Source organism: Nilaparvata lugens, chromosome 3 (assembly GCF_014356525.2).
Source record: "Nilaparvata lugens isolate BPH chromosome 3, ASM1435652v1, whole genome shotgun sequence".
NCBI lineage: Eukaryota > Metazoa > Arthropoda > Insecta > Hemiptera > Delphacidae > Nilaparvata > Nilaparvata lugens.
In genome coordinates this window covers 844,136-870,706 of record NC_052506.1, presented here as the reverse complement: position 1 = coordinate 870,706, position 26,571 = coordinate 844,136, and the positions used below count along the sequence as shown (strand labels likewise).

Genomic DNA, 26,571 nt, shown 5'->3' with positions numbered 1-26,571 from the left:
CCATGCTACAAACTGTGCAACCAGACATGGATAGAGTATCAGTGTTGCCAAATTTTACGAAATTTAAATTTTTTCATGTGAGCCCAAATGACTAGAAATAATTATTCAATTTGACAACACAGTCGATGCGGAGTTGTCAATTTTAAAATTATTATCCAGTCATAAATAGCCTTGTATACGAGATTGAAATTTCGCACAATTCGGGAACACAGATATACTGTCTAAATAAAGTTCAGAGTAGATCTACAGTGTATTTGTTACGCTAGCAGATACTTCGGTTAAATTATTTCATACAGTTTTACAGTAGTGGAAACAATTGACTTACTTATTTGCCTCATTTAGATATTAATTCAATACTTTTTGATTTAATAATAAGCAGTTCGTGATGGATAACAATATTGAAGAATACTATTTTACATTGCAAAGTAGGATCCATTCCATTCATACTTCCATGGGACCCATTACTTTCCCAATCATTCATAATTATGAGTAGTAAGGAATGATATTGTATTTATGAATGTATAAATTAAATTCCGATCTTAATGAGGAACTTCTTCAGTCTAACTTAATAACGCAGAAAACTCCTATCTTTTATCTCTATGGTTATCTGATATCTCATATTTTATCCCTATCCTATCCTCTAAAAGGCATATCTTCTATCTCTTACCTCCGATGACTGCGATGTCTCATGATCAAGGAGACGCGCAACGCCGCGTTTTATATTTCTCGACCATACTGTTTCATTTTCGTTGAACAAGAGGTGTTTCTAAAAATGAAAAGAAAACGTTAGTTCAAAAAAGAATATATGATAGGTCAATCGAATATGTATAAAGTTGTATATTTCTCCTTCACCTTCCAAGTAAATTCAATTATCAAGTGATTAGATAATGAATAATATCGAGACACCGAGCTTTGCTCGTTATTCATTTATTGATAAACAGAACACAATTCTTCAAAATTATTGGGGAAGGACCAAAACTGTTTCTTCCCTGAATTTTGATTTATCCACTACAAATGGTCCAAAAAGTAGGTTATGTTCCATACACTTGAATTCAGGTTCAATTTTCAGTACAAATATTTGAAAACAGAAAAGTTTTAATTTAGATTGTTTACAAACCAAATTGAATAGCAAAAAACACTCACTAATCACTTAAAACTGTAAAATAATGATTAACTTTCAATATTATGATATACCATGTAAGATCAACAAATCAGATTATTTTGATCGAGTCTATTAAAATTTCTAGATTTCTCGCGAGATACGGTAAGCTGATTGATTACACAGCTGATCTCCCACACAGGCACACGCATCTTCTGTTATCGACAGATAACGAAATTATCATCTGTTTTTCCAAGGATGAATAATTATTATCATTTTCATGTCCTTCGGCGAGTTTTCCCAGGGATGAGACCTAGTGCAATCGAATTTTTATATCATAAACCTACTATGTTCCAAATTTCGTGAAAATCGTTAGAGCCGTTTTCCAGATCCGTTGGACATACATAACCAGATATCCAGATAACCATATACAGAAACTGCTCGCTGTAATCAGCGATTACAATGCAATTGTACAAATGGCAGGAAGAAATTTGATGGTGGTTTTCCTTTTGAGGATTTTTTTTCCACATTATCAGAAATTGCAATAGTAATCATACAAAATAGCCTTTTGCACTTCATTGCCATTAAAATTTTAAAAAGGAATAGTACAAGCTAAACTCAGTTTTCCTCTTTTAGATTATGATATCTATCATTATATGCAATTTTAATAATATTCTTATTGATTTATATAATAAATACATCATCAAAATGATAGGGAGAGAAAAAATAAGGTAACCTTGTGCTATTCCTCTCCCAAATTTAGATAAGGTTAGTCCGAAATATAATATTGATAAATGAATACTAGATTGATTAATTAGTAATAAATGTTAATTAAGAATTAATTTTACCTCTCCGCCTTTCATCAAATCGAATGGCAGGAAGAAATTTGATGGTGGTTTTCCTTTTGAGGATTTTTTTTCCACATTGTCAGCACAAAATCCGTTGCAACCGGATGATTCCAAATACATAAACTGTTTGACAAGAGAAAGCAAGGTAGCACATTAATAACAATTATATATATGTTCATTTTCACAAAAAACGAGGATATTCGATAGCAAAAGAGAATAGTATCAGTATCAGTATAAGAAAGTGAAATTAAAAAGAAATAGTAGCTTGAAATTTATATTTTTTTATCATAAAGAAAGAACCCATAAAAATCTCCAATGATATAACCTGGACAGAGAATTTATCATTTATCAAGGCAATTGAAATAATAATTTGTTTCCAGACTTGAGACTGGCAAAGTTGCAAAATTATTTTTTTCACCAGATCACAAAATACAGAAGTATTTTACTTCATAGTTCTTTGAAGTTCTTTACTTCATAGTTAGAGTTCTCAAGAAAAAAATTTTCGCCACACTGCACAGAAAGCAGCTGTTTTCTGTTTTCCAGTCCCTACGTAGATCTGAAAGACATTGTTTGCAGACGACTCTCGTCTGACGTCAGAACAGGTTTCTTTCCGGCCTAGGCCGGAAAGAGACCCTTTCCAGCCGCTAACATGGAACTAAGAAAGGTGATAAAAAAACAGCTGATCAAAAAACTTTTCATTATTTGTGTTCATTATTCAATAATTAAAACATTTATAATAATATGATCTTATTGTCATTTGAAAGAATAAAAAAGTATAAACTCAACCTCCCACATAATTGAACATCATCTTTTAGGTTATTTAGACAAATCAGAATAAAAAATAAAAATACTTGGTCAATTTCCTGATATTCAGATTACCTCGCTAGAGCTATCACCTTCCACTTCTGCTTTCGGAAGTGCAGCTGTTTTGCAGTCCCTACGTAGATCTGAAAGACATTGTTTGCAGACGACTCTCGTCTGACGTCAGAACAGTGCTTAGTAAACAACTATTCTCATATATATAGATAATTATATATTGTTTATTTTTGTGTGTGGCGAAAAATAGCGTTCGCACCACGGGCAAAAATGTTTTCCGGCTCTCAATCTTTTCTAGTCCTCGGCCTACGGCCTCGGACTTGAAAACCGATTTCGAGCCGGAAAAATCTCATTTTCTGCTCTAGGTGCGAAATATACTATTTATTAGTTATGTATTTATACATTGAAATACAAGGTGCGTCAAAGAAACTTACTTATTTGAAAGGTAAATAAAAACAAAAGTACTTTAGGTATTGTTTCCATCTTTTTTATACGAGAATACAATATTTCAATTTTTTCCCATACAGTCTTGAAAATTACATCAGACCAATGGCGATCTCCATTGCGCATACACTGATAAAGTCGATTTTTGAAATTTCGTTGCAGTATATCAATCGGTATGTTGGCAACCGCGTCGCGAATGTTGTTCTTGAGGTGTGCTATGGTCCGCGGTCGATCGACATAAACCAGGGATTTCAAACAACCCCATAAAAAATCGCATTGAGGAAACGCATGTGGAAATGAGGTCAAATGACTGCGTCTTCAGGCAGGTTGCCAATCAGCATATCACATGCTTTTTGACGGGCAACTAAATCGCGTTGAGTCAATTCTTGAACAACAGCCGATTTATAGGGATGAAGTTGAAGATCTTCATGGAAAATTCGTCGAACAGTAGAGTCAGAAATTGCCATAGCAGCTGCGTGTTTGCGAGCCGAACGCCGGGGAGAACACACAACTGACTGCCTCACTCTTTCGATATTTTCTGGAGTTCTGATGGTTCGTTGAAGTCCATTTCTGCGTTTAGCGACACTTCCACACTCCTGAAATGAGTTAACCCACGACAGAATCAAATTATGGCCAGGAACGAGTCTGTGGGGAGGAATTTCTAATCGAGCGCGGAAGGTGATCGACCAATAGAAAAGAAGCTCTCAACTGCGAAGGCCCGCTGCTCTCTAGACCGGAGCATGATGGCTATTTATTTGAGGGAGGATAAATTTGACAACTTCCCCCTCCAGATGCGCCCCTCCTGCCCCTCTACACGACCAATTTGACGCACAGAATTTTTTTCAAATAAGTAAGTTTCTCTAGCGCACCTTGAAAAATAGTGGAATGAGAAAACAGGCTAAATGGAGAGATAGAGATATAGTTGAAAGTAACACTCAAATTCAAATAAAAACTGAGCCAAATATGTGGTAAATGTACGTACCTTGAATTTTCTAGATTCATTCCATTCAGTGACACTGATATCCCCTCGCAACCAAAATTTGAAAATAGGTGGTTTGGAATGTTCATTATTGATTTCAATCTCACTTGAATATCTGTAGATATTTTCAGTTGTTTTTCCTGTAAAGATATTAGAATTGTTTTGTATAACTTATATATTTTTCATGATGTGCTAAATCTATCCATGAGTAAGATGATAAGTTACATACTATTTTATGTATGATGTGCTAAAAAATATTAAAATGTGACAACGCTACATAGTCCAGTCCAGGAAGGGTTATAGAGGGAAAAATTTGGAAGACAATTTTTGACCCCGAAGTTCTGTCTAGGGTGTTAAAGGAGGTGAACACATCAAAACAAAAATCCCCAACATTACCCCCTGTGCTAAGGGGGTGGGGTGGTTCAGAGGTACAATTTTTTCGGTTTTTCACTTATAGCCTAACTCGAAAACTATCCATCTTATGGACATGACTATTTTATACAAAATTGAAGCTCATATTACTACAGTATTTATTTTGAATTTAAGGGTAAGGGGATAATTTCTAATAATATTCATTTATTCAATCATTCAGAATCACACAACTTTTATTAATATGACCATTATATTGATGTTATCACTATTGATATTATTAACAAGTTTTTAAAAGAGGAAAATCTCTTTCTATTGTCTGATTTGTTAGGGGTTGTGCATCCTTGCAAACTCCAGAGCAGCCGCCACTGAGATTAACTTACTTTTATTAGTTGATCAGGTTGAAGCTCTTCATCCATTTAAGCTACAATATATTCTGGCTTAACACTAATTCACAATAAATTACAGCATAGGTAGCTAATTATTCAACGAATTTAACAAAATATGAAACATTATTAATCAGATTAATATTGAATGCAATAGCAGGAATATAATATTGTAATGTAACTACATAAATTAGTGGTGATTCAACAAATAATATTGTCGACTCTGAAAAGCCTACCTATATTCAATTATAACCTTCCCTTCAACGCTTTCAACACACGACCGGGAGAATGTATTTAGAGAGAGAATTATAGGCTATAGTATATTGTAGAAGTTGAATTTTCTATAGTGACTTTATGTCTAGATAAAAGCTGAGAATATGTAATTGAAAATGATTGGAATATTAAACACGAGAAGAGAAAAAATATGAAAAACTCACCTTCACAGCTAATTATTTGAAATGAGAACAGCAACAGCTCTTGAATGAAACAAAAACAACACAACTAATTTAATTAAATAAATAATATAAAATAACAAGGAGCAAGAAGAGAAAGCTGTTTTATCACAACTTATTTATTATTAGATTTAAATGCTATAATATAAGAAAAATAAACAATAGAGAAGAGCGTTCTGTCAACGATACAACAAAAGCAACACAACTCATTTATATAAAATTGAAGATATTAGATACATAAACTGAGGAAAAGTTGTTTTATCAACGATATAGATTATGGATTTTCATAACAGAAATCAATAAAACATCAACGGGAAACCTGCAGGGGCCGACCAAGGGGGGAGCCAGAGGGGGCCTCAGGTCCCCCCCCCCTGTAGGCTGGTAAAGTGCGAAACAAATAATATCTGTGCAAACTGTATAAAAACCCTGCAGGTTTCCCAGTTTTATGAGTTTTAATGATACAAACCTATTGTGAGGTCGTTAAAATGGCAGCAACTATTTGCTCATAGTTTCTTGTAGAAAATGGTTTTCTATATAATTGTGTAATCAAATGCTGCCATTATAACGACATCACAATAGATTTGTATCATTAAAACTCATAAAACTGGGAAACCTGCAGGGTTTTTATACAGTTTGCACAGATATTATTTGTTTAGTGAAAAGTGGAAAATGATTAGGCTTAATTAGAAAATTAGAAGAATGTGATAGAAGTAGCCCAATATAGAATAGAATAATTCAAATTCAAATACATTTTATTGAACCGAAAAGAACATACAGGCCAAGTCAAAACATAAAAATAGACAGAATAACAATTTATAATTAAAAATTTAAGTATATAACAATAGTAAGAATACATTTAGAATAGTATTACTTCTTTATTTGCTGAACATACAGGCCAAGTCAAAACATAAAAATAGACAGAATAACAATTTATAATTAAAAATTTAAGCATATAACAATAGTAAGAATACATTTAGAATAGTATTACTTCTTTATTTGCTGACGTTTGGACAGAAGGTCCAATATAAGAGTTATAAAAAGAAGAAGTGATATAAGTAAAACCGGAATAGGAAAGTTATACAATAGAAAATTATTGAAAAAAATAGCTTACCATAAACCAGAATATAACAGTAAGAAAGCATTATTTTTCTGCCCACAGGCTACACTGTGATGAGATGAATAAGTCAGTTCAGAGGATACAACTGGCTTGAATTTAATTCTAAACAAATTATCTTTAATAGGTCCTGACAAGCTTTGACAACATTCAATGATAAGACTGGAGAAATGATGATGACTTCTTGTCACTTTTTATCATTTCTTATTCTTCTTCTTTTTCAGTTGTTGTTATAACAATGGTCTATCATCATTCGTCATTTATTCACTTTACCAATTTTAAATTTATTTTTAACTATTAATCGCAACCTACTTCAAATAGACATTACTTGCTCAATTGAGATTTCTCTCATACTATTCGTCAGTAAATAGATTCTCAACTACACAGTCAACAGGTTTAACTTTGTTGAACAAATTCGGCTTATTTTATACGGTTGGCTTCTTATACTTATAAGACTTATATACTATACAAATAATAGTACCTATTTCAAAGAATACCAAAAACTAAACAATTCAGTAACCTGCGGCAGGATGAATAGAATCACAGCTATAATCTACTCCATTATTCTATTGTAGAACAATATATATTATTATTGTATAGATACTCTCATATATGAATATTTTTTTTATTGTTTACTAGCAGCCAGTGCTTAATTTGTAAATTTTGAGTTGCCGGAACTCTTGCTGGCCCGACTACAGGGGGTTTGGAATACCCCCCAGGGGAAGGGGGTCCGGGGGCCGGGACCACCCCCGGAAAAATTCTCTAAATTTAGCCTTAAAACCCAGTTTCAAACGTGGAACAAAACAGATTTGATCAAAATAAATGGTAAAGGATAATACTTTAAATTGTCAGAATCTTAAGAAGGGAGAGAAATGAGAATGAAAACTAGCTTAAAAGATAAACTGTAATATTTTTATTTATATCTACAATATTATTACAAAACTTGTTGTTGACAAAACTGTCAAAATTCAAGACAGAAAATGGAAGTAGTAAAAGTAGGTCTAGTTTGTTTTTGGAAGTAACAGTTTTAAGAAAATATTTCCCACAGCACAATACTGTCTTCATTGTAAGTTTTTGTTTTTAAATTTGTGTCGAGAGCAGAGTGGTGTCCTCTTGCCAGCCAAGACCTGACGTGACGTTCAGATTTGTATCTTGCCACAGGAGGTCCCAAGAGGCGGATGCGCAGCAGATCACGCAGACCGTGTTTATGTAAAGGGAAGATTAGAGGGGCGTCATAATTAAGTTCATTGCTGAGAAGCCTCGTTCACACTCAGTACTAGACACTGCAATACTGTTTATTACAGAAAGTAGCTTTCTGAACATGGAAGGTTCCTCAAGAATGGACGGGTTCTCCCCGGACGGTCATATTTTCTCATTCACATGCGTGTGGACGCGAGCTTTGATATTTTTAGCTGAAACTACGTTACGTTCCGGTACGTTCCGGTCGCCCTGGGACTTACCGGAACGCCGTTCCGGTGCGTTCCGGCACAAATTAAGCTTTGCTAACAGCTAACCTGTGCTCCGCAAGGGTTCAATTAAAAACTTGACAAACTAAAAACTTGTCCAACTGAAATCTTGAAGAATTTAAAATAGACCTATAACCATCCTCGGTAAATTAAGAATCAATATGCAAAATTTCAAGTCCATATTAATACTACCCATTTACCCAATGCTGACAGAAACCAAAATCTTACTCTAGTGTATGGAACACATTGAACACAACATAGTATAAAATATAGATATATAGAGCAGTAGAACTATAGAGCAAGTAGAAAAATCTGGTGTGGCGCACTCACACAACTTTCCTTGCCGTTATGAAAATTGATCACCTGACGCTAGTGTTCCCGCGCATCTCAAGTCTACTATTCAAAGATTTGAGCCAGCTGGTGACAGGGCGATAACGCTGGAGACACACATGAGGTCTGCTATCTCTTCATAGTGAATGATTTAATAGAATCAACAATAATTTGCAATTTAATAATCACATTTTCTCGAATTTAAAGCTTATTTTCAATTTTAGGTGAAAATGTTACTGAACATTAATTGTAGAGATTTTCATGCTCAATCTACTCCACTTGATTTTTTTTGTTTCAATTGTATCTAAAGCCTGATAATTGGGAATCTATCTGCATTGATGGCGCGGAGCTCCTGAAATTTTTACAGATATGGGACTTGTGGAAGTTGATAGAGCTTATCGATGACTATTTTAGGTATGAATTTGATCAAAATCGTTGGAGCCGTTTCCGAGAAAATCACGAAAACCCTGTTTTTGACAACATTTTCGCCATTTTAGCCACCATCTTGAATTGCATTTGATCGAAATTGTTCGTGTCGGATCCTTATAGTGAAAGAACCTTAAGTTCCAAATTTCAAGTCATTCCGTTAATTGAGAGATGAGATATCGTGTACACAGACGCACATACACTCATACACACACACACACACACACACACACACACACACAACACACACACACACACACATACAGACCAATACCCAAAAACCAGTTTTTTGGACTCAGGGGACCTTGAAACGTATAGAAATTTAGAAATTGTGGTACCTTAATTTTTTTCGGAAAGCAATACTTTCCTTACCTATGGTAATAGGGCAAGGAAAGTAATAAACCTGATCTAGTATTACTAGTAGTTCTGTGAACAGTAGACCTCACGCAGTTTTCTCATCCACAAGTATCCAATGTCACCTGTTTAAAATCAAATGCCACAAGTATCAATGTTTAAACGGTGCATTTATCTTGTGTCACTCCCCAGTGTCAAGTGAAATAGCTGCTTCAGCCAACTGTGTTCACTTGTCAGCTGATGTATTATGAATAATTATTCTATAGTATGACTAGCGGGGCACCCGTGCTTCGCTACGGGAATTGAAAGATAAGATTAATCCAATCTTCAGAGTAGATGATATAATTATATTATATATAGTGATGATATAGGAGTATGGAGAAATTCCTTTCCTTTTCATATTATCCTTAAAATGCAAAATTTCGAAAAACCTTGTGTATACTTCGAAGCGCAGTTGAAAAAGGAATATACTTGCCAAATTTCATCGAATTCTATCAATGCGTTTGGCCGTAATGGCGATACATACAGACAGACAAAAGAAAATTCAAGTTAAAACATATACCTCACTACGTTCGGTCAATAATATAACACTGGGCCTATAGCAGTAAACATCCCCATTTTTCAGAAGAAATAGCAGAAGAAGAAGAAGAAGAAAAATAGAATGGAAGAAAAGAAGCATTCATATTATTTGTGAGTGTGTGTGAGTGTGTTAACATGAGAGTGAAATAGAATGTGTGAGAGAGTGTGAGTGAGAAAGAGAGTGTGAGAGAGAGAGACAGAGAGAAATAGCGTGAGAGAAAGTGTGTGTGAGAGAGTGACTGTGAAAAATTGTGTGTACCGGTATGTGTGTGTGTGTGTGAGAGAGAGAGAGAGAGAGTGAGAGAGAGTGTGATAGAGTGGGAGAGAGTGTAAGTAAGAGCGATTGAGCAGGGTGGTGGGTAGCCACTAGCCAGGCAAAACGGTTGATCGTCCTTTTTTACTTTTTCTTCTACGTCTTCTTCTCCTTCCTCCCCGACTACCCTCCCTTCAAAGCGTCCTCCTCCTCCTCCTCTTCCTCCTCATTGTGTCAACGGTTCTGCGAACCCTCCCCTATGTAGTTCAACTCACACCCCTATAATACAGTGCGAGCTACACTGTAGAGTGTTAGTTGGTAGAGAGTTAGTGGGGAGGATATTTTTAATATTCTTTCCGAAGAATGGACATTGATATGTCCAAAGCTCCGCCAATTTATGTAGATGCATAACAATATGATTATTATCCATAGTTATTATATTACAAATTGCTTTTTCATATCATATACAGTTCAATAATTATTTTCTTAGTCTATATTATGTAAATTCATCTATAATTTTGCTGTATTGTAAGCTATTGTATATAAGTGTATAAGCCAGTATATATTGTAATCTACATAAAGTACTCAATCAATCAATCAATCTAATCTAATATCACATTACGACCCTATGATATTCAAATCAATTTATTTTCCATTTTTACAATATATACAGATGTTATATTATATTATACTATCAGGTAACCCGTTCTCCGCAAGGGTCTAAGAACTTGACGTAGATACTGAGATCTTGAAAAATTTTAAATAGGCCTATAACCATCCTGAGTCAATCAAGAATCTATATGCAAAATTTCAAGTTGATCAGTTGAGTAATTGAGACGTTATGATGCGGTAATGTCTGATGTAGTAATAACTGTTCATTCTTGTTTAACCCTACAGAGACACACTTACTTTATGCTAACACAGTAGACACACTGGGGCGTTGAACACCCCAATTTAATTTTGCATGTTTCTTTGAAAAATATAGAGAAAAAAGTACTTAGCCCATACTTCATCATTTCTTAATCATTTTTGTTCCAAGTGCATACAGAAATCGAAAATAAAGCACTGCTTATCAATATTTATACTAATTTTATAAGTACGTATGTTCCGCCTGAGTGTTGGAGCTCCTAATCCGGTTTGAACGAATGGCTTGATCATTGCCAATGACAACTTCATCAAAAACTCACGTCTCTTCATTTTATTGTTCTGAACCTCAAGTTGTAGAGAATCATAGCATTTATTCCAATCTGATCCATCATCCCATACCACATTCGTAGTGGTCAATACAAGTAAATCTTTGTAAAAACGTATTTGATGAAAGTCCTACGTAAAAGACACTCTGGGGTGTTAGACACCCCAAACGAAGAACAAGATGAGCTGGTGACCTTGTAGAATGCTATTACTGACTGGAAGTGGTGGAGAGCAGTTGACAATGCTTCAAACCTAATTTAGACTGGGCAAAAATTCTCATCTGTTTGATATTGTCAACTGCAGAACAGAAAAAAAATCCCCGGGGTGTGAAACACCCCAGTGTGTCTCTTTAGGGATAAAATAATCATATAGATTCTATTCATCAAGAAAATATATTTTTCAATGACTAATAATGAATTTTCAGGATTGAGATTAAATATTTTATTAATAATTTACCTATATTTCTACATTGTTAAAAAACAATCTCGATAAGGATAGCACTATCTGCTTTGTCGAATGTAGACAAGGATAGCGACACCAATGTAATCGAATACTGCCATTATAACGTGGACCTCACTATAGTACAGCCCTCCAACCCTCCAGCACTATACAAAAGAATGATGCTTTCTATCAAACGAACACTGTCAGTTTAAAGTGAATATACACCCACTATACACCCCTTATCTCTGTAAACCCTCCAGCCCACCCCTCTTGAAACTGTGCCTGGGGGGTACGTTCACCCTGCCAGCCCTAAACAAAAGAGCAGCTGTGCGGTCTAAGGTCTAACCGGGCGGTTGAAAAGGGGTGGGGTTGACCGTGGATCAATACCCAACGCTGATGACGTCATACGACCGTTGCGTCCGCTACACCCTTCGCGTCTCACCATCAGACCCTCAGTCTGGCGTTGACCGTCGCCCCGTGAACACGTCCTGAGGGGAGATGTTGTCGTCGTCCTCTTGTCACTAGGAGTCTGTAGCTCTTCGAAACTGCGTTCAGGATTGGAGACGTTCTAACGGAGCTACATCATCTTCAAAACTACTTTCTGCGTTCTACGACAAGTCAAGGGGGGAGTTCTACACGTTTTCGTCGTCCTCTAGTCACCAGGAGTCCATAGCTTTTCGAAACTGCGTTCAGGAGTGAACGCGTTCTAAAGAAAGATTGTCACCTTCAAGACTTTGTTCTGTGTTCTGCGTTCTATACGTCCAAAGGGGAGAAGTTGTGTCAATTGAACGCTCAAATATTTTGCGTTCAAGACTGAATGCTCGTTATTTTTGAGACTGAGTTGAAGATTGAACGCGTTCTAACGGAACTATCTCATCTATAAGAAACTGCGTTCAAGATAATTGCTGTAAGGAGAGCTTCCAATCATCTTCAATAGCTGTTCGAGAGTCCTTTCCAGTGGGAGTGGGGAGATTGCCGTCTCAAAGTACCTAGGGTGATAAAGAGTCACAAAGAGTCACCCAGAGTCACTCAGTCATAAAGAATCACAGAGTCACTCAGTCACAAAGAATCACAGAGTCGTGAAGAGAAGCACAGAGTCATCTATAGAGTCACCTGGAGTCGTACAGAGCCCCCTAAGGTTGTGAAGAATCATTTAGAGTCATCTAGAATCATAAAGAGTCACACAAAATAGTGAAGTGCCATACACAGAGTCACCAAGAGTCTTACCTGGAGTCACCTATTGTCATCTATTATCGTTAAGAGTCACTCAAAATCGTGAGGAGCCATACACAGAGTCGCCTAGAGCGTCACCTGGAGTCACACAGAGTCACAAAGTCAGCATTATGCCACCGAAAGCGGACGATATTGCAGACGAGAGTCTAATAGAGCTGGTGAAACGTCACTCTGCTCTCTACGACTATCAACACAAGGACTTCAAGAATCTGCACGTCAGGGAGGACCTCTGGACAGAGATAGCTACTATGCTGGACAAGGATGGTGAGTGCAAACTTCTCATTTCAAATGCTAAAGTTATAATGACAACGTTGGTGTTGCTATCCTTGTCTATCATTCGACAAAGCAGATAACGCTCCCATTTTTCTAGCTCCACAACGTTGCCAGATAGTATTTCAACAATATAGAAATAATTGATTAACAAAATATTTGACCTCAATGAAAATTAATCATTCAATCATTGAAAAATACATTTTTTGACGAATAAAATATAAGTTGATAATTGATTATATATTCTTAAACAAGAATGAACAGTTTTCAATTAAATCAGATATACCAGTATCAGGTATCCTCTATAGAAGGCAGTGGCAAGGCAGAGAATCGGCAATGCTGTTCTCCTATCTTTCTCCACTACCATTATAACGTGGACCTTACTATAGTGGCTTCGACAACATTCAAGTCGTTTTCATCCAATATCCACTACAGTGAATCACCTTCTCAACAACACAGAAATTATTCTATTACTGTAAATATTTATCTATTTATAAAATAAAATGATATAGAACCCTTTTCTAAATTAATAAATAAGTTTAATATATAAAAAATACAAATTATGTTTGTTATAATTTTTATTTTTAATCTATTATATCAATTTCAAAAAGGGTAGGCCTACTATAATTCTATTTTATAAATAAATATAAGTAACCCTGAATCTGTACATTTATTTATTATTTATGAATACATGGAAACAGGATTTCTCCAAAAATTGCTTCAATAACACAATAATTACGATTATTCATCATAAATAATTATGTAAGAATACAAAGGTGTAGGAATGTTAAAAATAAAATTAACATGAATGACAACAGCAAGAACAGCTAGAAGGAATTTCTATACTGAGCGCAAAAAATTATTCACCAGTGCAGGAGTCGAACCCGGTACTTCCTGTTCGTGTAGTAGCTCTCTTCAATCAAAAATGATTGAAATTCCTTCTAGTTGTTTTTCCCTATGCTGTCAATATTCGCAGTAGCAGAAGTCTTGGGGTTAGTTGACAGCAATTAATTTTCTTAATCTTTCTTTCACAATAACTATTCACCAGAATTTGAATAAAAATACAACATCTTTTATCTTCATAATATCTGAGTGCGTATGAAACGCAATGAAGTCTTAAATCTCAACGAAAAGCATTGTGAGTTATAAAACTTACAAAATAAAATCAAATAACTGGATCTTTTATGAAATTGTTGTATAGTTTGAAATCAAAGGAGAGTATTTTAGCACTGACGGCAATATAACGTTTTGAACGCAGTGAGAAAACTGAGAGTAAAAATAATCAAGAAAATTTAGAATCTAGACAATTTGTAAAATGTAGAGACAGTTTGCAACCTTTTCGAGCAAATTATTATGCACAATTAACCCACTGTAGGTACAGCTATACTATTTATTTAACATGTTTAATTTCAATTCAACTCAACACACTCTCTAATAATGTGACACACTCAGTAAAAAAGTTACAAATACTCTACCGGAATATTTTAATACAAGGGAGTAAGCATAAAGTCCTACTTAACAATATACTCTATTCAAATTTACTCTGGAAATGTGCATAATATTGTAAATAGATGTGCAAAGAAATGGTCAACAGCCTGTTATTTATTCTCTAAATATTGTATTTGTTCGCTTCATTCAATAAATGATGAATATAATTGATTTGATTTTCAACAGCTTGTTATCCTGAATATTGAATTTGAATGCTTCATTCAATAAATAATAAATATATAATTGATATTATTTTCAACAGCCCGTTATTTCTTTTCTGAATATTGTATTTCTTTGCTTCATTCAATAAATTATTAAATATTATAATTAATTTGATTTTGTTGTGGTTTGAATAGATTAGACAAATCATTATCACATACTCAAAGCTAAAATTTTTCTTACTGTCTTATATTGTTTTTTACGATAAGCAGACTGGAGACGTATAACATTATGTGATGCATTTGACAATAAATTATAGATTTATTATCGTTTTTATTTGCAGTTCAGAGCTGCAAAAAACGGTGGCGTGACATCCGCGATAATTACTACAAGATTAGGCGCAAAGAGCAGAAGCTTAGCGCATGCGCTTGGGGTGGTCAACGGGGAGGTCACAGGTGAGATGAGATATTTATTCATTATTTTAATGTGTATCTTTAATCACCCAATAAATGAATATTCACAGCATATTATCACGAAAAATAAACAGTTGAATACCGTATCGTCAAAAATATAAGACTATGATATACAGTCTTGTATACGTACCGGTAACTTATGTCTTTAAATTTTGACAATTCCTATACTCTGCTAAGAGTCCCTGGGAAACTTTTATAAACAAACAAACAAGTCATGATGAATTCATTCATTCAATTATCAATTTTGATAATTATCTCTGTTGTAGTTCTGACACTGTGTTACTTGTAAATATTTGAAAAACACTTACTTTTCTTGGAGTATTGAGGAATACATTTTACTCCTGAAGAGGAGCTTCATCAGCTCAACCAGGGTTACCTGCTAGTATATAATTCGTCACGAATTATAGTATAATAAGATAATCAAGATTTCCGGGCCGCTGACATGACCTAACCGGGACCGACGATTTAGCGTGTCCATCCATATACACAGTGTCAGAACTACAACAGAGTTATATAGTGTTTCGTCATGGGAAGCAACATCAATTGATAATATTAAGCATCATCATTGATGATATGTCATATTGGAATAAAGAATGGAGAAATAAATTCACATCCTATTTTTCTCCTCAGCCCTGCCTGTCATACCTTGGCTACCCTCTTTCACTTCCCTGTCACACCTTTCCCTTCAGTAAGGTAATTTACCTGCCTATTACATGGGAAACCATTATATAGTCGTCAAGGTATTTTTTTCCTATTTTTTCCAGCATACCATATCAGTTTTGCAATTTTATCTTTTTTCTGTTACATTTGTTGTTACTGTTATTGTAATTGTTTTTGTATATCCTATTATATTAAGCGAGCAATTCCTATATTTATATATCTGGTTATTTATGTTTAATGGATCTCGAAAACGGCTCTAACGATTTTCACGAAATTTGGAACATAATAGGTTTATGATATAAAGATTCGATTGCACTAGGTCTCATCCTTGGGAAAACTCGCTGAACGACATTAAAAGGATAATTCATCCTTGGCTGAAACAGCTGTGGATAGTAAAAAAGTGAGTGAGCGAGTGAGAGTGAAAAATCAAAATATCGCATCCCCGAAATTCATAAGATGACATATAGCCAGCTGTAAAATATGAACACGATCATTCTAGAGAATAATTGTGTTCTGTTTATCAATAAATAAAAGTAACGAGCGAAGCTCGGTGCCCCGATATTATTTATTCAGTCATGTAAAATCATTACCTACACTTATGTGAGAAGGCATAACAGGCTTATGCCCAAAACTGTCACTTATCAAATTTATACTACAGTCTAAATCAAAATCTCTTTAAAGCTACTATCACTTATTAAAATAACAATTTACACTTGAAAAAAAACAAACAAATCATCAATAAAAATAGCTATAATTAATAAATACACATAAAAAATATATTTTTTTTCTCATTATACTTTCGTGTGTTGTGAATAAATAAATAAATAAATAAATAAATAAATAAATGATATACAGTCTTGTATACGTACCGGTAACTTATGTGTTTCAATTTTGACAATTCCTATACTCTGCTAAGAGTCCCTGGGAAACTTTTATAAACAAACAAACAAGTCATGATAAATTCATTCATTCAATTATCCACTTTGATAATCATCTCTGTTGTGGTTCAGACACTGTGTTACTTGTAAATACTGTATTTGAAAAACACTTACTTTTGTTGGAGTATTGAGGAATGCATTTCACTCCTGAAGAGGAGCTTCATCAGCTCAACCAGGGTTACCTGCTCGTATATAATTAGTCACGAATTATAGTATAATAAGATAATCAAGATTTCCGGGCCGCTGACATGACCTAACCGGGACCGACGATTTAGCGTGTCCATCCATATACACAGTGTCAGAACTACAACAGAGTTATTATATAGTGTTTCGTCATGGAAAGCAACATCAATTGATAATACTAAGCATCATCATTGATGATATGTCATATTGGAATAAAGAATGGAGAAATAGATTCACATCCTATTTTACCCTTCCTCAGCCCTGCCTGTCATACCTTGGCTACCTTCTTTCACTTCCCTGTCACACCTTTCCCTTCAGTAAGGTATTTACCTGCCTATTACATGGGAAACCATTATAGTCGTCAAGGTATTTTCCTCTATTTTTTCCAGCATACCATATCAGATTTGCAATTTTATCTTTTTTCTGTTACATTTGTTGTTACTGTTATTGTAATTCTTGTTTATACTATATCCTATTATATTAAGCGAGTAATTCCTGTATTTATATATCTGGTTATTTATGTTTAACGGATCTCGAAAACGGCTCTAACGATTTTCACGAAATTTGGAACATAATAGGTTTATGATATAAAGATTCCATTGCACTAGGTCTCATCCTTGGGAAAACTCGCTGAACGACATTAAAAGGATAATTCATCATTGGCTGAAACAGCTATGGATAGTAAAAAAGTGAGTGAGCGAGTGAGAGTGAAAAATCAAAATATCGCATTCCCGAAATTCATAAGATGACATATAGCCAGCTGTAAAATATGAACACGATCATTTTAGAGAATTGTGTTCTGTTTATCAATAAATAAAAGTAACGAGCGAAGCTTGGTGCCCCGATATTATTTATTCAGTCATGTAAAATCATTACCTACACTTATGTGAGAAGGCATAACAGGCTTAGGCCCAAAACTGTCACTTATCAAATTTATACTACAGTCTAAATCAAAATCTCTTTAAAGCTACTATCACTTATTAAAATAACAATTTACACTTGAAAAAAAACAAACAAATCATCAATAAAAATAGCTATAATTAATAAATACACATAAAAAATATATTTTTTTTCTCATTATACTTTCGTGTGTTGTGAATAAATTTAATTAAATTGAAATAAAGAATAAATTGAGGATGATGCAGGGAAACAATAAATTTTGTATGCTCTTATAGTTCGCAGATCAATAGGCTGTGGTTGTTCGAAATTTGGCACAATTTATGTGAATACATTTATTTGATACAAACGACATTAATAGTAAAAATTAAGCATTTACCATTACCTAAACATTAATTGTAGAAAATGTCATGTTTGATACAAACATTGCCATTCATTATAATGTAATTGACATTGCCGTCCATTCAATGTAATTCCTTAATTAGAAATATTCAGGACTATTGGACTGGTTTGGAACGTGCAATAGCAGTGAGAGACTTATAAAAAATAGTGATAAGACTCCTGTACAGGAAATATTTCGATGAAAGGATCGAGTAAAAGGTAATTAAAAAATCTGGTGTGGTACACTCACACAACTTTCCTTGCTCATTGAACTGTAGGCCCCATTCTTAAACGATAATAATTTAGGGGAGTAACATAATGACGATTGGCGGCAACATATTTTAAACTACGATCAGACTTCTGTATATGTGTATATATAATATTGTTTTCAGAGTACTTTTTCCTTTGTTTGAATTATGAAATTTGAGGATTTTTTAAAAGTTGTCAAAACAGCTGTTCTACGAAAAAATATCGACATTCTTTTGAATAAACTGCTCTACCTACCTACCTCACGCACGAGAAGGAGGTTACAAAGTGAATTTCTCAGGGATGGGGTGGACCCCCTGTTAGTTCCCCAGGGAGGAGACTCATGCCAATTAATAGAGCTGATAAATAACTATACAGGGTATGAATTTGAAAGAAATCGGTCAAGTCATTTTTGAGAAAATCGTGATAGAAATTTAACAAAATTCATTCTTCTCAGGAATATTGCTCCTGCAATTTTCCCAGAAATGAGACTCATGTCTGTTGATAGGGCTTATAAATAGCTATCTAGCGTATAAATTTGGAGAAAATCGATAAAGCCGTTTTCGAGAGAATCGTGAAAAATATGGTTTTTTAGACATTATCCGCCATTTTGAATTGAATTTTATTGAATTTCTTATTGTCGGATCCTCATGGTATAAGGACCTTAAATTTAAAATTTCAAGTCAATCGGTTAATTAGGAATGGAGTTATCGTGTTCACAGACACACACATACACACACACACATACACACACACATACACACACACACACATACACACACACACACACACACACACACACACACATACACATAAAAAACATGACATTATTAGGGTACCTTAAATTTTTTTATGGTAATAGGGCAAGGAAAGTAAAAATAGTGATAAGACTCCTGTACAGGAAATATTTTGATGAAAGGATCGAGTAAAAGGTAATTAAAAATAAGGGTAGTCACTTATTCTATTTTATTCCTATTAATTGAAATAACCCTTAGTATTCATAATTATTATAATATGTTTTGTCAGAGAAAACTTCTTCTGTACTTCTATAGATTAAATATGGAAATTAATGAGAAATTGCATTTATTCAAATGCTAATTAATGAATAACTAGTAGTTCTGTGAACAGTAGACCTCACGCAGTATTCTCATCCATAAGTACCTGATTGGAACTATAGACCTTATGGGAATACAGCAATAGACTGGCTTCTCCGCACATCTGTGTAATCACTTGTCAGCTGATTTATGATGAATAATTCTATAGTATGATTTTTACTCTAATATTGGCGTATGAAGGAGGCTCCTTTTCCCTTTTATATTATCCTTGAAATGCGAAATTTCCAAAAACATGGTATATACGTCGACGCGCAATTAAAAAAGGAACATTCCTGTCGAATTTCATGGAAATCTATTACCGCGTTCCGCCGTAAATGCACAACATATAAACATTTAAACATTTAAAGAAATGCCAAACCGTCGACTTGAATCTTAGACCTCACTTCGCTCGGTCAATTATTATTAAACGAAAATTTGGATAGCAGCTCTCATCAAATTCCATCAAGCTGTTAACCCTGTTGTCAATATTCACAGTAGCTGAAGTCTTCGGGGTGATTTACAGCATTTAATTTGGATTTTCGTTTAATGATAATTCTTCTATAGATTGTTAATTCTATGATTATGTCTACAGGGGCAGCAAATGGCGACTCTACGATCACCTGTTATTTCTGCCGCTGGTGCAGCGCGCTACTGCAGGTTCAGGTGGAGGTGCAGCGCACCATTCTGTCAACGTCAGCACTTTTCTGACTGCAGACGATGCGCCGTCCTCCATATGTACGTCATCCACTCAGGCCGATGATCATGAGGACGCCAGGTGTCCCTCGCCTGAGGTATGTTCACAATACCGTAACTAACTTATAAAAGATGAGACAATCTATAATATATATATATATATATATATATATATATATATTATATATATATATATATATATATATACAGGGTGATTCATAATTATGGTAAAATAATTTAATATGTGATAGTAGAGGTGAAAATAAGAAAAAAGTTCTTATAAACTGATATCATATGATATTATATGATATCCATAAACGCTTCATTAGCGAGCTATACAGAGTGAAAGATTTCGCCCGGAATTCAGTTCCTCTCGTGAAATACACCGATTCTGAATTGTTTGGGGACTAGTTTTTGGAAAACTTATGCTGAATTCATATGGAAAAATATCTGAAAAATTGAATAAAACTAGTCTGGAAGGTGTAGTGTGAGTAGTTTTTGATAAAAAAGTAGAAATATGCAAAAAAACTAAGTAGAAAAACACAGACTTCTACGTTTGATGCCCAATAACTTTCTTTAATGACCAGTGAACAAATAATTTTTCGCAATAAAAATTGTAGAGAATTTAATTCTGAAAAGAATGATGTAAGCTGTGTAAACTAAATTTAAATAGAAGTTGAATAAAATGTATTCTTATGTAGTACATTACACCACAAAAATTTGCTGTTTTATGAGGGGAGAACTAATAACTCATAAGTTGTAGCTGATTGCAAATAAAATATTCGGTTTTTTATGAAATTTTTTTTTATATGAAAGTAGCATATCTAAATGACATTAAACTTATACCAAAAGACTAGTAGATTATGCCATTAAGCCTGGCAGGAAGCTCGAACATCGAACAGAAGTAGATGATCTCCTATGATTCCTGCCCAAATGTTTACTGAAAACTGATTTTGTGGAAGATTAGGATTGATGGCATGAGGATTCTCTGCTGCCCAAATATGTTGGTTGTGGACGTTAACGATAGCTGTTTTTGTAAAGTGTGCCTCGTCGGTAAATAAAACGGTTGTTAAAAAGTTTGGGTAAACAAGTTTTACTAAAAACCATCGGCAAATACCAGCATGGAGAATCCAGTCTCGTGGCAATAGAGTATGAACTTTCTGGATGTGGTATGGATGTAATTGTTACTTTTTTAGTATCCTCCAAATAATAGATTGATTGACATTAAACTGCACTGACAATTCTCTTGTGCTCTTCTCTGGATGTTCATAAATTTCATTAAGAACTTGTTCTTCTAACTCAACAGTAAAAGTGGATCGGGATCTGCCTACATAAATGTGCTCTTTGGATATCAAAGAATCTGTTTCACACAGACGTTGATGAATAGTGGCAAAAAACCTTGAACTTGGACATACTCGGTTAGAAAAGTTCTCTTGATAAAAACGTCTTGCTTCAGTACTACAGTATAACAGTAGTGTCCCATTCCATACATTAAATGCATGTCAGCTAATTCGGAGTATGTATAATGTCTAAAATTACCTGCCATTTTTTCAAAAAGTTAACACATAACACAAAAGCAAAGTGAAATGGTTACAAATAACTGGTTAATAGATTAAACAAAAAACACAGCACGGTTACAGTAGGCCCAACTTAGTTTGTTTTTTTGTTCAACAGTGAGCTAAAATATTTCTGAAAATAATTTTCAGCTGATTATTCCTTTTAAATATTTTCTTATTCAAAACAAAATAAATCAGCTGTTATTAAAATCTATGTTTTATTTGCAATCAGCTACAACCTATGAGTTATTAGTTCTCTCTTCATAAAACAGCAAATTTTTGTGGTGTAATGTACTACAAAAGAATACATTTTATTCAACTTGTATTTGAATCTAGCTTACATGATTCTTTTTAGAATTAAATTCTCTATAATTTTTATTGCGAAAAATTATTTGTTTACTGGTCATTGAAGAAAGTTATTGGGCATCAAACGTAGAAGTCTGTGTTTTTCTACTTAGTTTTTTTTGCATATTTCTACTTTTTTCTCAAAAACTACTCACACTGCACCTTACAGACTAGTTTTATTCAATTTTTCAGATATTTTTCCATATGGATCCAGCATAAGTTTTCCAAAAAGTAGTCCCCAAACAATTCAGCATCGGTGTATTTCACCAGAGGAACTGAATTCCAGGCGAAATGTTTCAACTTTTATAGCTCGCTAATGAAGTGTTTATGGATATATGTTTATAAGAACTTTTTCTCCTATTTTTACCTCTACTATCACATATTGAATTATTTCACCATAATTATGAATCACCCTGTATATATAAGTTATATATATATATATATAAAAGCGAAATGGCACTCACTGACTGACTGACTGACTCACTCACTCACTCACTCACTCGCAGAACTAAAAATCTACCGGACCAAAAACGTTCAAATTTGGTAGGTATGTTCAGTTGGCCCTTTAGAGGCGCACTAAGAAATCTTTTTGCAATATTTTAACTCTAAGGGTGGTTTTTAAGGGTTTAAAGTTCGTCTTTTAGCATGTATATTCTTCTTATTCTCTTAATTATAATTGAAAAATGTCCATACCATATGTTAATATACAACTATAATCTAGAGAGAGTACCTCTTCGAAACTGTTGTTAACTGGCAACTAAATTAATAATTTTGTCAGGTTGGCATTAAGTTGAGTTGACTTTTGTTAGGTTGGCACCAAGTTGAAGATTGAAATGCATTTATCGCGGAAAAATTGATTGGGCACTGCTATTTCTATCAGAGCTATTCCTGGGAATATTATATTACTAGCCGACTGGATCGTCCTAACATATCTACGTCCTACAAATGAAAAATGCAGGTGAGCGAAGCGAGCCTGCTGATATCATTCTTGGACGATCCAGTGGGGGGTCCAGGGGACGGAGCCCCCTGGCTAGACGGATATGGCGAGGGAAGCGAGCCTGACGGCTAGTAAATGATATAAAGGAAAGAATCGGGTTACACATGTAAGGGATAGAAAATATAGGAATGAAGCATCATCACGTCTGAAATACTGAACTGATTAACTTGGAATTTTGCATATGGATTCGTTATTTACCGAGGATGGTTAAAGGCCTATTTTGAATTCTTCCAGATCTCAGTAGATCAAGTTTTCAGTTTGTCAATTTTATAATCAGACCCCTGCGGAGCACGGGTTACCTGCTAGTATATAATTAGTCACGAATTATAGTATAATAAGATAATCAAGATTTCAGATGTCGAGTGACCTGGTTGGCTCAGGTCTGGTGTCAGAGTTTTCAGGTCAAACCTGATCAATTTCCGGGCCTCTGACATGACCTAACCGGGACCGACGATTTAGGGTGTCCATCCGAGACACAAGTGGATAGCATAACCTATAATTTTTATTCATTCATAACTCTACCTTCATTGTATTATAATTCATCCCATCATCATCACCTAGGCTTGAAATACTTCTAGAAAGTCGCCTTTGTAAAATAATAAAAACAGAGTGGCCCGAGATAAGAGAGCTTGAGGTATGCTCAGAATAACAACTAACTTATAAAAGATGATATAATCTATAATAAATTATCTTTCCTGGGCCGGGATTTGAACCCGGGTCTCTAAATTATACATCTAACCCACTCGGCCGCTCCTTAGTCAATAGAAGCACAATTTGTCAATTCCTCAGTCGATAACACTCGTCCAAACAATAGATACAATATCAATCTCATAAAACTTACAACATGCAGGCATCAATTAACATACTTTAGCAATTACATGGTAAACAAAATTCCCAATGATTTTATAACCAAAAAAATCACTCTTGCACTACACATCAGTATGGATAATTGGATATACCAAAATATTTTCTTCAAGCTAACTGTATAGATCTGTGAATTAGATTAATATTTTTTTTTTTTTAGATATTTAACATTTGGTATATAAATAATAAACAATCCGGATTTAATCCTACCCAACAATTTTATAAATTCTTTAAAAAAATCATGATCGACTTTCAACTAACTTTTCCTCTTTTCTTTTTATTTTTACATCTCCTTTTATGTACTTTCGTATTTCGAAATCATTGTCACTGCATAGCAAATAGTGTAAATGAACTACAACTCACTGCCAACACACAAGTGTTACTTATGTTGGCAGTGCCAAAAAGGAAAAATTGCTTTTACAATGAAGTTAACTGAACATTTTATTTTACTTCTACTACTGTACTATGTCAAGTTTATTTATTAAGTTATTTACTTAATCTATTGTACCTAAGTATTTAGTATAAATTATAATTTTGTTTCTGTTTTTGTATGGTTAAATTTTCATTTTGTTCATTTTATTTTAATGATGTAATGTGCTTTTTTGGCGAAATAAATTAAATTCAAATAGACTGGAGAAGAATACCGTACACTAAACTGAACTATTATATTTTTGGTCTTTTTTTTACAATCAATTAAATATAAATGTGATTTACTTATTCACTTTAAGATTCATAATAATATGTAGGAATGGAATGTATAGCAAACACTATAGTTGTCGTTTTTATATTTTGTATACATTAGGATCTCTTTTTTTGTTCACTACAGTGATGAAGTATCACTACTGTTAATTGTTATATACATTTTTTTCCTAAGTTAATTTATTTTCTTCTCTTTTAAATTATTTAAAATTTGTTATTATTTTAAATAAGTAGATATCGTTTGTTTTTTCATATTGTTTGGAATATTTTTTTTTCTTTATCATATTGTTTGTATTTTTTGTATTGTTATCTTGTAATAGAGAGTTGAGTGTAAGAGAGGGCCGACTGCGCCCTAACTTCGCTCTCTACGAAAATAAAGGCAGTACGGTAATTCAATTCAATTCAATTTTTCAGGTAATCCTGACCCATTCCGAGGTGACCAGCGACTGGGAGCTGTTCGCGAGTGAACAGAAGCGTCGCTTTGGGGGCGGAGACAGTGTGAACGGCAGCCATGACACCATAATGGCCGACGACGAGGACTGCTACCAGTTTGCCAGCAAGCGGCTCAGGACAAAGGACGAAGGACATGACTCATTATCTCAACCGCAGGATGACGTCGATCTGTTTATGCGCAGTGTTGCAATCACTGTCAAAAAGCTGGCACCTGAGCAGGTGGCCAAAGCCAAGATGGAGATACTTTCCATTGTCACAAGGCTGCAGTTTCCTGTCGACGGTGATTAGGTTAGGTTAGATTTAGTTATGTTAGGTTAGGTTTAATTCAAGTAAATGGATTCCAGTGAATAAATCTCTAATAAATGTCTGTTTGTGTGTTAGTTTGTTCCCTATAGACTCGAAAACTACTTGACAGAATGGCATGAAACTTTGGAAATATATTGTGTGAATACTGGGGGATGGTTTCTGACCAGAAATTTTAATAGGGGGGCTAATAAAACACACATTAGGATAATTTATAAGATTAATACAATGCGCTCTTGCAGACCTTATTTTAAAGAAAAGAGATTGCTGACGGCTCCTGCTATTTATATATTAGATTTAGCAATCTTCGTTTTTAAAAATAGACGAATGTATGAGGAGAACCAGGTGAGTCATCCCCATAAAACTCGATTTAGAGGTTTTGTTTACCCACATCACAGACTAAGCCTGCTGGAGAGTGGCCGGTTTTATATGGGAATGAAAATATTTAATTCAATCCCATCTCACATAAGAGAAATTGATGGCTTGAAGGAGTTCAAAAAAAACACTCAGGGAATTCCTTATTGTATTGTGTCCGTACAGGTTAGCAGACTTCCTTGTTGAATAGTGTTGATGATGTATGTTGTGTGGGATCTGTAGTGTTGAATAGGAGGGATGGTAGATATTAGATCAAACTTTGAGGTGTCATATACTGCGGGATCGTTGCTCCCTTAATGCAGTTCAGTAATTGTGACGAACAAGTAAACTAAAACTAAAACTAACTAATAACAATTATATATTAATCCATTTTACAGACCTATGTTTTCGAAATTTTCGGCCGAGCGACTACCGAAGAACGGGAAGATCATCATAGTTCAAGATCATGTTGTGATATGATTTAGCATCTAAACTTACCAGCTGTAATAAACACATCATACTGTGATAAAATTGTTTAATGGTATTAAAACGGTAGTTTTAAGCACATAGGAAGTCCGTATTGAGATGTAAATGAAAATTTTGATTGTAAATAAATAAATTTCATGATTCACCAAATAAAGTCAAGTGTGACATGAGATACATTGACGTTTTGGCGGAACGAAGCTCGTCGGGTAAGCTAGTTAATTGATAAAAGAGACTTGGAAGCCTATTTAAAAA

The 26,571-nt window shown here is 34.3% G+C and overlaps 2 protein-coding genes across 2 annotated transcripts in view; one reads left to right on the top strand and one right to left on the bottom strand.

Annotated features, from left to right (window-relative positions):
- The window catches only part of LOC111048163, a gene marked incomplete in the record, with an annotated part of 59,733 nt that extends 53,128 nt beyond the window's left edge, over window positions 1-6,605 (bottom strand). Inside the window, 5 exon segments of the mRNA XM_039422578.1 lie at window positions 668-766; window positions 1,948-2,070; window positions 4,190-4,326; window positions 5,379-5,417; window positions 6,505-6,605. Of these exon segments, the coding sequence (XP_039278512.1) occupies window positions 668-766; window positions 1,948-2,070; window positions 4,190-4,326; window positions 5,379-5,417; window positions 6,505-6,535 (429 nt within the window).
- Window positions 6,606-11,849: 5,244 nt separating this feature from the next.
- On the top strand, window positions 11,850-25,543 carry LOC111048165. The gene is made up of 4 exons (XM_039422577.1): window positions 11,850-13,044; window positions 15,041-15,152; window positions 20,162-20,360; window positions 25,138-25,543. The coding sequence occupies exons 1-4, from the start codon at window positions 12,891-12,893 to the stop codon at window positions 25,462-25,464; spliced, it is 792 nt and encodes a 263-aa protein (XP_039278511.1). The 5' UTR covers window positions 11,850-12,890; the 3' UTR covers window positions 25,465-25,543.
- The last annotated feature ends 1,028 nt before the right edge of the window (window positions 25,544-26,571 follow it).